Below are 14,358 nucleotides of genomic sequence, written 5' to 3' on the forward strand. Positions count from 1 at the left end.
ACCCGCTGCCCCCGCGGGGTGCAACAGGCCGGGGGGGGCGGAGGAAGGGGGGGTGTTTGCCAGCGGGGCGGGGGGCGCGGGGAGCCGGGGGCCGGGCGCGGCGCGGCGCCGGCATTGGCGGGGAAGTGGGCAGGGGCCGTGTTTGCAAGGGGGGGGGTGGGGGGCGGCCGGGGTTCGCCCGAGGTGGGGGGGGGGGTTGACGGGGCGTCCCGCCGCGTTGGGCGGCGATTGGCGCGCGGTGCCGCTGCCCCGCCTGCCCGCCCCTTCTTACCCCGGCGGCGGGGCTCGGCCGCGTGCTGAGCTTCTCTTCTGTGCCCTAGGTGCCCGCGCCCGCTCCCGCCGCCATAGCCATGGCCCCCGCAGCCTCAGGTAACGGCCGCGTTCGCCCCCGCGCAGCGCCCCGGGGCCCGTGATGGCGGTTGGCGGGGTTTGGATCGGGGGCGCCGCTCCCGAGGGGGCTGGTGCCGGCTCGGGGCGTAGGCGCTTGGAAGCGAACTTCTGCCTCGCGAAGTTATAAGTTTGGGGTTGTTTGGGGGTTTTTTAATAACTTTTTTTGGTGGGTGGCCGCGCCCCGGCCCCGGTGGGGGGGGGACAGGGCTGGAGGGGCGGGTAGATGCTCCGAGCCGAAGCTCCGAGCCTCCCGCGCCGCGGGCGAGGGGCCATGCGGGCGGCTGCCGCTGCCCGACCCGCGCCATTGGGTCCCGCCAGCATCGCGTCTGTCCCGGCGCTTAAACGCAGCCGGTGAGAACGGCGCGGCTGCTGCCGGCACCGTGGTGGTCGGCGGCCCCCCGCGGGGCCGCTTCGGCCTCGGCGCTCGGGGCGGGGGGACGTGGCCGCGCTGCCCGGTTGTAGCTGGGGCTTCGCGGGCCGCGGCGGGGGGTGCCGCGGGGTCTCGCTGGGCCGGGCCCGCGGCGGCGGCAGCGGGCGAGCTCGGGGAGCCTCGTGCAGAAGGAGAAAAGGCTTCGTGCAAACTGAAACTGATTTTTTCCATCCCCCTCCTCCCACCCCCCCCCTCTTTTTTCTAGACCTGAAACTCGGTAAGAAAGTTAACGAAGGTAAAACGAAAGAAGTGTACGAGCTGCCGGATATCCCGGGATGTGTTCTCATGCAGTCGAAAGACCAAATAACAGCGGGAAACGCAGCCAGGAAGGACCGAATGGAAGGGAAGGCTGCCATTTCCAACACCACAACGAGCTGCGTGTTTCAGCTGCTTCAAGAAGCTGGTAAGTGTTTCAGAAGTGAAATACGTGCCTGTGTGCTAGGGGTTGCGTTTTGTAACGGTGTGGTTTCTGGGCATCTCTTTATCCTGCCTTGAGGCCCGGATGGGCTGGAATTTCTTCTTTATTATCTCTTCTATTAGTTTTTAGTTGCACGTTTCCCTCTGGTGCTGCGGCGCTGGGTGGGTGACTTGTTGCATTTGAAACGTGAGACGATCTAAAGTATCTCAGGTAACTGCGATAGGTTTTCCTGCTTGTTTGGACACACCCCCTAACCCTCCCCTCTGCTCCTGTCGGCTCTTCCCTACCCCGCGCCCCCTTGCCTGTAATACCCGACTGGATGCATCTCGCCTCTTACTCGTCTGCCTGCATAGAAGTCGCTGTGCGAAATTGCTGTATGAATGTTAAAAGATAGCACACTTCAGGATATTCTTTTTAAAATTACTTATCTCCCCCTCTCAGTTGTGAGTACTACATCAGTATAAAGCTTCTGTATCCTTTGTACTTCATCACTTAAGAGGACTTGATCACAAATGCATCTGTCTGTATTGAACCTGTTGGCAACTTAATGTTTACTCTAAGAGACTAAAAATTTGAGTTGCTCCTGTAAGTTTTGCATCACGCTTCCAAAAATGGAGCCAGTACCTTTGCTTTGAGGAAAGGACATTGAAGCTCTGTGGCTGAGGAGTTGGCAAGTTGCAAACAGGGATTTGAGCTGGTGGGTTTCTAACCTGGGTCTGCTGACAGTACTAGGATACAGGCACCAGTAAACTGGATTGTGACTGCTCATGGCTGCATGTGCAGTCCACTTTGAACCACTCACAGAGACTTCTTCAAATCACAGCTGAGTACCAGCTACTCTACAACAGATAATAACATCTTTAGCAATAGATCTTAGTGAAACATTTAAGTCTTCAAAAGTAAGTGTTTCATCTGTGGAGAAGAGAAAGATGGTTCCTCTAGAATTCTATCTATCTACTATTCTATCTAATAGAATTCTATCTATCTTTCTGTGCAGGTAGTTCTTAAAATATGGGCTGACATGATAAAGACACTTTATCTTTTTTTTATTGCTTGATGTGATCAAGTCATTCCATATAATCCTCAGTCACTGGCTTTCTTGGGAAGCCTGTTGTGCATACAGTACTAAGAAGCCTCCAAGGTCTGTCTGATTATGTTTGCAGTTGATTTTCAACCCACCAGCTTTCATTTAAAAACAGCTGATGACATGTTTTGCTTATTTATTAAGCAGGCAATAGTTAAACCAATCCTCAAAATATGTAATATCCTTCAAATGTGAATCTTAAATGTGAAGACGCCAAGCTGTGGACCTCTGAGATCCTTAAATGGCCTGTACTCAGGTGCTCTGGAAAAGCCTGGAAACTTAACTGCAGTTGCATTTTAAAGCAACAAAAGAACTTTCAGGATTCTTCTCCACTTGTGTTGACTGGCATAGATTGCAGATAAGGTGAATGCTTTATTGCAGAAGTAGTTTGCTTGCATTACACAACTCCCCTTAACCTGCTCTTCCAAAGGTGATGATTTACAAAGTTCTGTTAAAGTTTTCTCTCTTAGGCTAGAGCTCATGTCAGTCCTTCTAAAGCACTTGTCCACACAGATGGAAAATGTAGTAGTAAACCATACAGGGGCCTTAATGCTTGGATCTAGAAGTGACTTAATATGCAAGTTAAATCATTCTGCCCTTAAGGGCAATGCAGTAAAATCTGAAGAGCCAATGTTAATACTAGATTTTAAGAATTTAATTCTTTCCTGTACAGTTCTGGAAGTGGAATGGAATAGAGCTGCTTCTTGGTTTAAGTGGATGCAGCTAGGCAGGTTGTCTGGCCCTGGGGGGAGAAAGGTGGTACTTCCCTCAAGAGCAAAATGAACAATGCTCTTGCAGTGGCTGTCTGCATGTGTTGTTGACTGTCCCAGTTCATCTTGGAACTACGTAAGAAGGTTGGCTTGCTGCAAGCAGGTTTGTGTGTGAGCATGTGTTTCTGAGCCAAATGTCCTTGGTCCAACAAATCAGGATGCTGCAGGGCCCAAAAGAAATGTTAGTTTGTAAGGAAGGGAGGGCTACTAAGTCATTCTTTTCCCTGCTCCTTTCCCCTTTATTAAACAAAGTAGCAAAAACCACCATGCTCTTGTATTTTACTGCCTTCACCCAACTCCTTTGAGAGCCTCCTTGTTACTGTTGATCCATGTGTGAGGAATCCTTCACCAGAGAGCACAGCTGGGCTGCTGCTAACTTGTTTGGAAAAAAACCTGTTCCTGGTAATGGTTTGTTTTTAAAGGTCTGCCAACAAAATGATTTGCACAGATGGGATTTCTGATCAGAGCATAAAGCTCTAAGCTACAGGCAAGTATTGTATGGTACCACGAGCAAGGCTGGTGGCTTGTGGGAGAGAACTGCAGTGATGGCCTTTTGCAAGGCAAAAGGAGGCTTCAAATACTTCAGAGGGATTCAGTGTGTCCCTTAAATGCAGGGAACAAGATTTAATTGTACTTAAAGATGTTTGTGACTTGTTTCAACTGTGAAGTGTGCCTAGTAATAGAACTAAACTGCCATCTTTCTCTTTAGGGATCAAAACAGCTTTTGTCAGGAAACAGAGCGACACAGCGTTCATAGCAGCTCACTGTGAAATGATCCCGATTGAGTGGGTGTGCAGAAGAATTGCTACTGGCTCCTTCCTCAAAAGAAACCCCGGTGTCAAAGAAGGGTATAAGTTTTACCCACCTAAAATTGAGATGTTCTACAAGGTAAGTTTCCTTTCCCAGACTTAATGCAGAGGTCTAGCTCAGCTTTTCTCCTTAAAACTGCTGACAAATAAAGCAAGTGCCACTGGGTGGCTGAGCAGTCCTCTTCATATGGCCAGTTTTGCCATCCTCGTGTTTTCTTGCGTTCTTGCCCAACAGCTGTTTTGTCTGAAGTGTGTATAGTGTGACACTGGCTTACAGGGCCATCAAAGAACAACAAGCCAAATGGTACATTACATAGAAACAGTCGTCCTCATTTAAGGACTTCTTAGGCATAAGCTTAATGCATCAGTTTAAACAGATGTGTTGATGTGTTTGAAGAATTTTAAATAAACAGTACTTGTAAACTGAGGGAAGTAGCTAAGCTACTCACTTAGGATGCTGAATTTCTTTGGGAATGCATGCAAGGAGCAGTGTCTTGTGAACTAAGACCTAAAGGGTTTCTGTATCACTCCTGGGGCACTGTCCAAAATTGAAGTGCTTTTAAAGATGATGTTACAGCAAGTGTTTTCAATGTTACTGTCACTTTTTTTTTAGTGCTCATCATATAAAACTCATTTGTAGCCTGTATTTCCCTTTTTTCTTTAAAACAAACAAAACCTACTATTATCTTCTCATGGTTATTTTCCTTTTGTACTAAGCTTAATCAAAACATATATATCCTGTAACTCTTCTTTACAGGATGATGCCAATAATGATCCACAGTGGTCTGAGGAGCAGCTAATTGAAGCCAAGTTCTGTTTTGCTGGACTTACTATTGGCCAGACTGAAGTGGATATTATGGCTCGTTCCACTCAAGCTATTTTTGAGATCCTGGAGAAATCGTGGCAGCCCCAGAACTGCACTCTAGTAGACCTGAAGGTATAAGAATCTGATTTCTCATGATCCTGGTTCCAACAGGAAATATATTGCTGCATAGTTCCAAAAGTGGGATTCTTACTGTCTTTTCAGATTGAATTTGGTGTGAATGTTCTGACAAAAGAAATTGTTCTTGCTGATGTTATTGATAATGATTCATGGAGGCTGTGGCCATCAGGAGACAGAAGCCAGCAGAAGGACAAGCAGGTGGGTTTTAATCTTTGCCTTCTAAGTTGGTTGGGAAGGAGAACAAAAAAGTAAACCCTATGGATAAACATATGCTTTCAGAATGGCTTGTTCTAGATAGCCTTGTCTTGGAGTAGCTCACAGGGTACCCATTGTCCAATCCTGTTCTTATTAAATAGTTGTTTATCTGGTTTTTAGTAGGAAAAAATCAAATCCTGTGTAGGAGCACCCAGCAGCACTGTTGACTGGAGCTATCACAGTGATGTGTGGAGCTTCCAGGGGTAATAAGAGTTTCTGACTTGGGTGTGCACATAATGTAGTTGAACAACAAATCAGTAGGAAGAATGGAAGCTTTGGATCCCCAGTCTGCCTCCAAGTTTCTCCGGTTGTTCAGAGTTATATCCTCCACTAGTAGAAATCCTGGGATACCCAAGGGAGCTCTGCAGGGAGGATGCTTTTCTTCATGATTTTGGCTAAGCTTGAAGTCGGCATTTGTCTGTCTCTGAAGTGGTACTAACAGACTGTGTCCACACGAGGGCTGCAAGCACCAGTTTGAAATAAATCTTGTCCTGTCTTTAAACTTGCAGCAATTACACTTGTCATATCTCTGAATTACCAGATAAGTAGTTATTAAAGAGCCGGTTTGGGAATGCTGCTGCTGTGGAGCTTCTGTGATGGTCATTGAGACCAGTACCAGAGACCCTGTGACAGTGTCTGTAAACACAGGGGAAGGCTTCAAAATGTGTTTGGGAGGAGGGATATTACTTCTAAATTGGTGCTTTTGCGTGTGTTCCTAAAATAAGAGTACACAGTAACACCACGCAGAACCTAGCTGGCTAGGGCAGTGCTACCACAGGCAGTCATCTTGTTACAAATCCAGGTTTTAAAGTTATGTATCTTTCCTTAAACTTGCTCTGTGGGAAGCTTCCAAAACCCTCATAGCCTCCTGCCTAAAAGCCTTTGATGTTGCAGATGGCCATGAATCGCAGTGTGGAAGGCTGTTTACACCTGCCATGATGTTTTCTGGTGAAATAGCTCTTCCTTGCTTCCCTATCCACTCTCTCTGTGTCTGTACCCAGCCTCTGTTCTCCTTCCTGTGGAACGGCTAGAAACTGCATGAATATCTCTGTTGGGAGTACTCCTGTCAGTTATGGTAGCAAAAGGAATGCTTAGGAGTTAACGTGTTCTGGGCACATGGTATTTATTTTTCTTCCTCTTTCCAGTCCTACCGGGACCTGAAAGAAGTGACCCCTGAAGCACTGCAGATGGTGAAGAGAAACTTCGAGTGGGTTGCAGAAAGAGTGGAGGTACCTGGCTTTTGTCAATATGTACCTAGACTCCAGTAACTGCATGTCTCCAATCCCACTGACTGCTTCACTTTCCCTTGCACCCTCCTCTTCGCTCTTCTCCCTAGTTGCTTCTGAAAACAAAGAGCCAAGGTAGAGTTGTGGTGTTGATGGGCTCTCCTTCTGACCTCAGCCACTGTGAGAAAATTAAAAAGGCGTGTGCAACCTTTGGAATTCCCTGTGAGTTAAGAGTGACCTCTGCTCACAAAGGGCCCGATGAAACCCTGAGAATCAAAGCAGAATACGAAGGTGAGTCTCAGATCTAACTACTGTTGCAGATTGAAACAGTATTGAGTTCAAGAATGACTTGGCAACCTAAGGATTTGTGTGGGGTTTTTCCATTTGTGTTAAACAGAACACCGAGCTGTTACAGTGCTGTTTTACCCTTGCTGGTCACAGAATGACAGGGCATAGACTGCACTTAGCTGCCACACAGTAATTTATGGTCCTGCTGCCCAGCCACAGCTTCCACTGCTTGAAGTCTGACCTTTGCTTTTATCCCAGTACCAGAGTTACTGTGCTCAAGCTGTGATCATGTTAACACACTTACTGTAGCATCTTGCTGGGGATGCTGGCCCTTCTGATGCTGGGGGGCAGGGATAGTTTCTCCAGCTGACTCTGACTATTCTTGTGTGTTATTTCCCCCATCATCTATATTACTTTCTAAACCATGTCCCCAAGTGCCTCATCCAACCTTTCCCCAAGGGATGGTGACTCCTCCACCTCCCTGGGCAAACTGTTCCAATGCCCAACCACTCCTTCTGAGAAGAAACTTCCCCTAATTTCTAACCTGAACCTCCCCTGGTGCAACTTGCAGCCACTCCTGCTTGTCCTGTCACCACTTATCTGTGAGAAGAGGCTGACCCCCAGCTCACCACAACCTCCTTTCAAGTAGTTGTAGAGAGCTATAAGGTCTCCCCTGAGCCTCCTCCAGACTAAACAGTCCCAGTTCCTTCAGCTGCTCCTTGTAGGACTTGTGTTCCAGACCCTTCATTAACTTTGTTGCCCTTCTCTGGGCACTCAGATGTCTGGGATCTCTGTCTCCTGTAGCGAAGGGCCCAAAACTGAACACAGTACTTGAGGTGCAGCCTCACCAGAGCTGAGTACAGGGGAATGATCACCCCCCTGGTCCACCTGGGCAAGAGAACTTGACAACTCTTTGAAAGTGTTTATAGCCTAGCAGAGGAGAGATAAGAACTTTTTTTTGTGGGAGTATGCTTTCTAGAGAGGGAAAGATTTAAGGAGAGGCATGCATAAAGGTGCCAGAGGCTCAATGGCTGTGCTCTCCACAAAGCTCAGCAGCACCTGTTCCTCTGAGGGGAAGTCTCAGAATGCTGACTTCAGTTGTGCTCAGCAGTACCCGGGATTTAAGGCTGCAAGATGTAGAAGCTCTTTCTGTAGAGGGAGGAGTTAAACACAAAATTCTAGTAATGGAGTTGACAGAATAGCTACAGACACGACCGTGGACTTGGAGAAAGTTCCCACAAAAGCAAGTGGTAGAGAACAAAGTGGGCTTCTTAATTCTGACTGTTCACCTCCCCTGCCCACAGGAGATGGAATCCCAACAGTGTTTGTTGCTGTGGCTGGCAGAAGCAACGGTTTGGGGCCAGTGATGTCCGGTAATACTGCATACCCTGTTGTCAACTGTCCTCCCCTTTCAGCTGAGTGGGGAACTCAGGATGTGTGGTCCTCTCTCAGACTACCCAGTGGTAAGATGATCTTCATCTTCTGCTCTTGTACTGCCTAAAGTAGCTGGGTTAATACTGAGCAAAGTCTTAGAAGTATCATATGTACTGTCTTTGATTCATTGATGGCAAAGAGCCTGATAAACAGAGCAAAGAATCTTTAGAAAGATATAAACCTTGGCTTATCCTTGCCAAACACTCCAGTTTGAAATGGGAATTAGTATTGATGGGGATGGAAACAACTGAATTCTGCTCACAGTTGTAGAGTTGCATTTTTACATGTGATCAAAAAGTTTGATAATTCCTGGTTCTCCACAATCAGGGTAGTTCTGAGTTTAACTCTTATTTCAGAGCGTTGCTACCTGTATGATTTTTATTTTATTTTTCTTTTAATTTTTGCTTGTGACTTAAACTAAAGCTTGGTAACTAGGAGGCCTAAAACCTGTTCTCTCTGCATAAGGAGAGGGACCTGTTTGGTACACCAGCTTCTTGTTTAAAATGCCGCAGTGATGGTAGAAGTAATGGAACATGCAGCACTTCAGAAGCTTTTAAATTGGATCCTGTGGTTCCATCATTGTAAATGGGTGTGACTGTAGGCTGTGCTGTGGTCAGCAGTGCTCTTTTCTCTGCAGGGCTTGGCTGTCCTACTACTCTGTCCCCTGAAGGAGCTGCCCAGTTTGCTGCGCAGATATTTGGGTTAACCAACCACTTGGTGTGGGCCAAACTGCGATCCAACATGTTAAACACCTGGATCTCCTTGAAGCAGGCTGACAAAAAGCTGCGGGAGTGCACCTTGTAAGTCGTGCCAACAAGTAACAATTCGTAGTGCCGCAGAGGTAACGGCGTGCTGCTTCGTTCGGACAAGCTCGGAGTCCTGCATCCTTTCTTACGGAAGAAAGCACTGTTAGAGCAGCAGGTGATGGATGTCGTGTCCTCATCCTCCCCTTGTGTATTTTTTTATATATATATAACAACTTGGTGAAAGATGGGGAAGTAGTAATTTGGGTATCTTTCTGTTGCTCCAAAATGGTGCTGTTCTGCTTTTTAGTGTAAACCGTTACCTACAGACCATGTCAAGAGAATGATTTGGTGCGATCTAAATAGAACTCAATTAGTCTTTATTTCTGTAACAGTAATACTCTTCCATAGTAACAATGTCTGTCCTGAACCTTGTTAACTCCACTGGACTGCTAACTCAAGCCAGTGCTGATGCTGTTCTGCTTGTGATGATGGTATGCTTTCTTTAGCAATAAAAGGGCAACATGCTGTATTCATGGGATAAGGGGCTGGAAAAATGTTCTAGGAGCCTGAAATAAATACTTGCCTTATTTAAAAGATGTATATACATACACCTGGGTTGTGTGTTAGTGTGTGTGTGTGTATACATACCCCATTGATAACTTCTGGAGAGATGTGATAAAGCCGACTCTGGTTCTCTTGTCCCTAACAAGCTGTAACTACAGGTGCTGTGAGTGAGCTGTCATCAGGCTCACTGCCTGTGCTGGAACCTTTGCCCTGTCAGTTTTTGCCCTTTAAATACTTGGCAGGTCTGTACCTTCCCTAGCCCTGAAGGGCCTATGTGCTGTAATCAAACTGTCCTCATATGCTTCAGTATCTGTTCCATGTTTCAATACTTCCTCACCCTGTCTCTGTGGAAATGTTACTGACCTGAGGGGGGGATAAATTGGGAAGCAACAAACTACTGGGGGGGGGTGTGGGGTGGAATCTAAGCATGACGGTCTTGTCTGTGCACACACCAATCTTCTGAGTAGGTACGAGTCTAACAGATATGCAATTACTCAATGTATGTAACATTTAATGCTTTTACAATTACAAATAAAGTATTAAATTCAGTTTCCTCATGGACATTTGTTGTGTAAGTACCCTGAAAAGCTGGTCATCAGCTGTGGGAACTTCAGGGCCTTATGTTAGGTAATAATTCTGTAAAAAGCTCATGTGCTGAAACCTGCATTGAATGGTACTTGGTGACATTCTGAAGGTACTCTGCTTGAGTGCCTGGCTGTTACAAGAGGAGCCCATGTTGCTTTGTTCCTAATGTACTGCTCTAGGATTGGGTGGTAGGTCAGACTTACTTTAGTGTGGGTAATTGGGTTAAATGCTGCTGCTGGCCTTGGTAGGAATGGACTGCATCTTACATGTGGTTGTAGAGAAGAGCTCTAACCAGTGCTCTCAGGCAGGGGGTTAAATGGATCTAAGCTTTGGGGATCACTTTTTTAAATGAAACATCAGTAATAGTGAGGACAAAGGTTGAAATTCCATGGTGACGTACCATCTCTGCAGAAGCACCAACTTAAAAGTGAAGATTTTTCAAAACTTTAACCCTCCACACTATTTACCACAGCTGTACTCACCTGTGTACCTCCACTAGCATATCTGAAGGCATGGCTTCAACAAGCACAAAACTTTCTGGGTGAAAAGAGATGAGCATGTGCTCTGAAGTGGATTATCTTAGTTTGTAATTGGACAAGAAGAAAGCATGGTGCTGTGTTCTCCTGGTGGCAGCAGCCTGCTAGCTCAGCTGTATGGCAACACAGCTGTACGGTAACCAGAGGGTGAAGGTATCATTTCCTATTCCTTCCTTCTCCCCCATCACCACCCTGGGCATTTGCTCTTGTTCACACCTCCTCAGCATCTCTGTACAATGGGTATTTGAGCTACTTGTGCATCTGCTATTGTGCTTTTGAAGAAGCATTTTAGATCTTCACAGGGCAGAACAGCCTCTAACTCATGGAAGCCTCACAAGGATACACAAGTCAGCGTTCCAGCAGGATCTCCACACAGACCTCTCCATTCAAAACCCAATCTGCACTCTGCAGGCTCCAACACCCACCCATGGCTCTAAGCAGTTTAGTCCCTATGAGGGCAAAGGGATAAAACTTAGAAGAGTGCTTTAACCCTGCCTGCAGGGAGCTGGAGGAAGCTCTTGCCCTGCACTGTTTAAATTTGTTCCCTTATGTAACTGTGAGAGGGGCTGACCACAGCTGCAGCTGGGGGGTTCTACCACAGGAGGCTTGGAGGGGCCCTGAGGCAGATCCTGCTGCCTTGCCTCTGTGCAGAAACAATTACTATGAAGTATTAGTTCAACGAGACAGGGAGATCTCTGAAGGAGTGAGTATGCCCTGAGTGTAACCAAGATCTTAGCCTTGGAGAGGACAGGAAAGTTGTTCCTCAGAGGAGGTAACATTCAAAACTTATTGATGAAGGAAACAAGATGTATTTGCATGGCACTTGGTAGAAGAATTAACTGTAACAGCTTTTGTGTCTCCCTCCCCTCCTGATGACAGATGTCATCACCAGGAAGAGGATATCTTGATAGAAGTACCATACAGCAAACAAGTTGCCCAAAGCTCAACAGATGCTTGAGAATGTCAAGCATCAAGTTGCATAAGACTTTTCAAGGACTATAGGTTTCTGGGGAGAACAGGTCACCTTAGGGGAACCTGAGGTTTCTGCCATACCAGGATTTTATCCAGCAGTGGGCTGAAACACCAGGTAAAGAGACCAGTAAACCAGCACGGGAAGAGGATGGGCTGTGGCAGCCTCCACAAGTAGCGCAGTCAGAGCCAAGTAAGGCAGAAACTTTCCCAAAAGGGGGAAAAAATTAAAAAAAAAAACAACCCCAAGTAACAAAAGATGAAAAAGAACCTCCCCAACCAACCACCACCTCAGAGCCATGTCAGGGAGAAGCTCACCTGCTCTGCCAAGCACCTTAGCTCTTCACGCTGAGAAAAACACTCCTAGCTGACAGACCACACACAGCTCTGCAACACAGGAACCAGCACTCGCACAACAGATGATACAATGAAGCAGTTTGAGATGCCAAGCTCCAGAGAATTTCTGTTTGGGTTGGAAAGTGTCTGTATTTGTCCAAATACAGCACAGCTCCCCGCCCCCAGTTTCCCATTACATCACTGCCCTTTTCTAACACACTTAAGCACCTAGTAACAGGCCAGCTTTCCAGCCGGTAGGTTCAGCATTGGTCTGCTTTAGAAGGTATTTCCAATACAGGACAATCTGCCTAAAAGAACAAACCCTCTCAAATTGGAAGGACAAAGACTTCTTTACCGCTTCTTCTCTCTGATATTCAAAAGTTTCTGTCCTAGAGAGCCTGCCACATCCTCACTGCCTTGAAACTGCACCACTCTTGTGTACCATCACTGGTGCAGTTGTGGTTTTAAACCCATGGTGAAATCCTGCTATTAGCTTTTGCTTGTATAAGCAGCTGCAGCCATGAGCATCCAGGAAAACGTAACTTCACAGAAATCAAGGCTCAGTACTCAGTGGCCTCTCCGTTTTGGTTTGTTTTGGTAAATAAATAGAATCACTTTAGAATGACTTCCACCCTGGCATTAAACATTTTACAGCTTTGTTTTTTTTAAATTGTAGAAAAGTCCATAAATGAGGGACCCATGGATAGGTTTCAGTGTGACACCGGGTGTCACGGATACAGTAATCCTCAAACAGTTCCACATCCACTCACTAACTGAACAACCTTCTTCCCATTAGAAATCCAGTTGTGGATAGCCAGGCTTCTGCAGGGAAGACCCAATCCCATAAATAAGGTGCCCCAACCTTAACTTGGGGTACCTCCTGTTGGTTGGCCCACGAGTGCTGCCCAGCAAGAGACATCCTTTTGTCACAACAGAGTACATGAGAGGTGACAGCTTCCCTGTTACTCATCATCAGGTAAGACAAACCATCAATGGTATCACACCATGCCTGCACAGCAAGCGGGCTTTCCCCTTTTCCCTTCCACTCAGCCTAGACCACTCACATCCTGCTCAGGCTAAATTATATTATGATGATAAAGTGGACAACTTTATGCTGATCAAACACCGTCCTTAGTCTCTTGCTGTTCTATCATTTGATAGCCAAAGAACCCTTTATGTGTGATACAGGGGGAAACAAAAGAGTAAGGAACCACTTCCCAAATTCAACCCCCTAAGTACAAAGTACAGCACGGTATCATTCAGCACGGTATCGTTCTTTAAGGTACTTACTGAAAGGTCTGTGACATCGTTCAGGTGAGCATGTTGTTCTGCCCCATTCTAACCAGACAAAGGGAAAAATTCCAACTTAAAAATTCTCTTGAAAATCTTCCCTCCCCATTCTCAGGGCCGGAGCACTGCCAACAGCACCTGCAATGATGATGTGTGTGGGTTACTGAAGAGTGATGCTTACGATCAGTCTTAACACAGCACCTGTCAATCGCAGTAACGCTGCTTTTTCTATCGTTACTGTTTATTTAAGTTTCCTCTTGCAGACAGTGCAAGCCAGCTGGCACTTTTTAATTAAATAAAAATTTGGATAAAGACATGGTAATGTATAAAACCACACCCAGAAACCACATCTTGCAGCAGGCTCGGGAATACTCAATTTCAGTATAGAAGCTCTTGGCAAGAAAAAAAATTACCACTAGATTATTTGGGTACTTCAAGCCTGGCTATAGGGACTTTTTGCTGTCAAGAAAATACAATACTGTCACCTGTGTTTAAGGTGATCATGGTGATACAAAGATTAAGTTTCTCAGGTTCTAACATACTGAGGTGGCACATAAAGCTTTCCAAATATTAGTGCAGGACTATACTGATACAAGCAAGGGGAAATTCACCCTAGATAGAAGCCCACATTGAAAAACAATCCTGCAGATTTTGGGTTGCCTGTAGTATCTCAAGCCTTAAACTCCAGAAGAGGAGCCAGCCAGAGCATTTGATTAGCAAGCCTGAAACACCCAACTGGTCTGCAGAAACAGCTTCCCCAGCTTTGTAAAGGGCAAACTTCATACCTGAAACCACCTTAAGTGAAGTAGATACAAAAGCAGGACCCCAGCAAACACTCTTCTGACCAACAATCAGTCCGAGATGGGCACTATGATCAGAAACAGATTATGTACATACTGCTTGCATCATGAAGTGCCCACAACCTTGCTGTAGGTTAAACAGCTGCTTCTGGATTAAGATCCCAAAACAAAGCATATGGAAAACAAAAAGTGATGTCTACGTTTTGATAAAGTTAAAAATATTACAAACTTTTAGCTTTTATTGAAAATTAAATATATTAGCAAAAGCAAGATTTAAGAAATATTTTACAAATGATTTACATACAAGAAAGCCAGTATCCCACATATTCACAAATATGCAAACCTTTAGTTACAAAAAGTACCTATGGGCAGCATGACGCTAACCTCGCCTCTGCAGTGTGCTCTACTACTGGTATGAGTAAGGCATAGAACTCACATTTGCACCAACTTAAATAGTTCAAAGAAAACTTTAAGCTTTTAAATCC

At 46.0% G+C, this 14,358-nt stretch overlaps 1 protein-coding gene across 1 annotated transcript; it reads left to right on the forward strand.

Moving 5' to 3' along the window:
* Positions 1-280: 280 nt before the first annotated feature.
* LOC311193873 (multifunctional protein ADE2) lies at positions 281-9,914 on the forward strand. The gene is made up of 9 exons (XM_084266842.1): positions 281-369; positions 1,026-1,223; positions 3,802-3,980; positions 4,659-4,838; positions 4,929-5,042; positions 6,245-6,328; positions 6,436-6,616; positions 7,918-8,076; positions 8,685-9,914. The coding sequence occupies exons 1-9, from the start codon at positions 351-353 to the stop codon at positions 8,849-8,851; spliced, it is 1,281 nt and encodes a 426-aa protein (XP_084122968.1). The 5' UTR covers positions 281-350; the 3' UTR covers positions 8,852-9,914.
* Positions 9,915-14,358: the final 4,444 nt, after the last annotated feature.

Source organism: Gallinula chloropus (assembly GCF_964237585.1).
Source record: "Gallinula chloropus genome assembly, chromosome: 7".
Taxonomy (NCBI): domain Eukaryota; kingdom Metazoa; phylum Chordata; class Aves; order Gruiformes; family Rallidae; genus Gallinula; species Gallinula chloropus.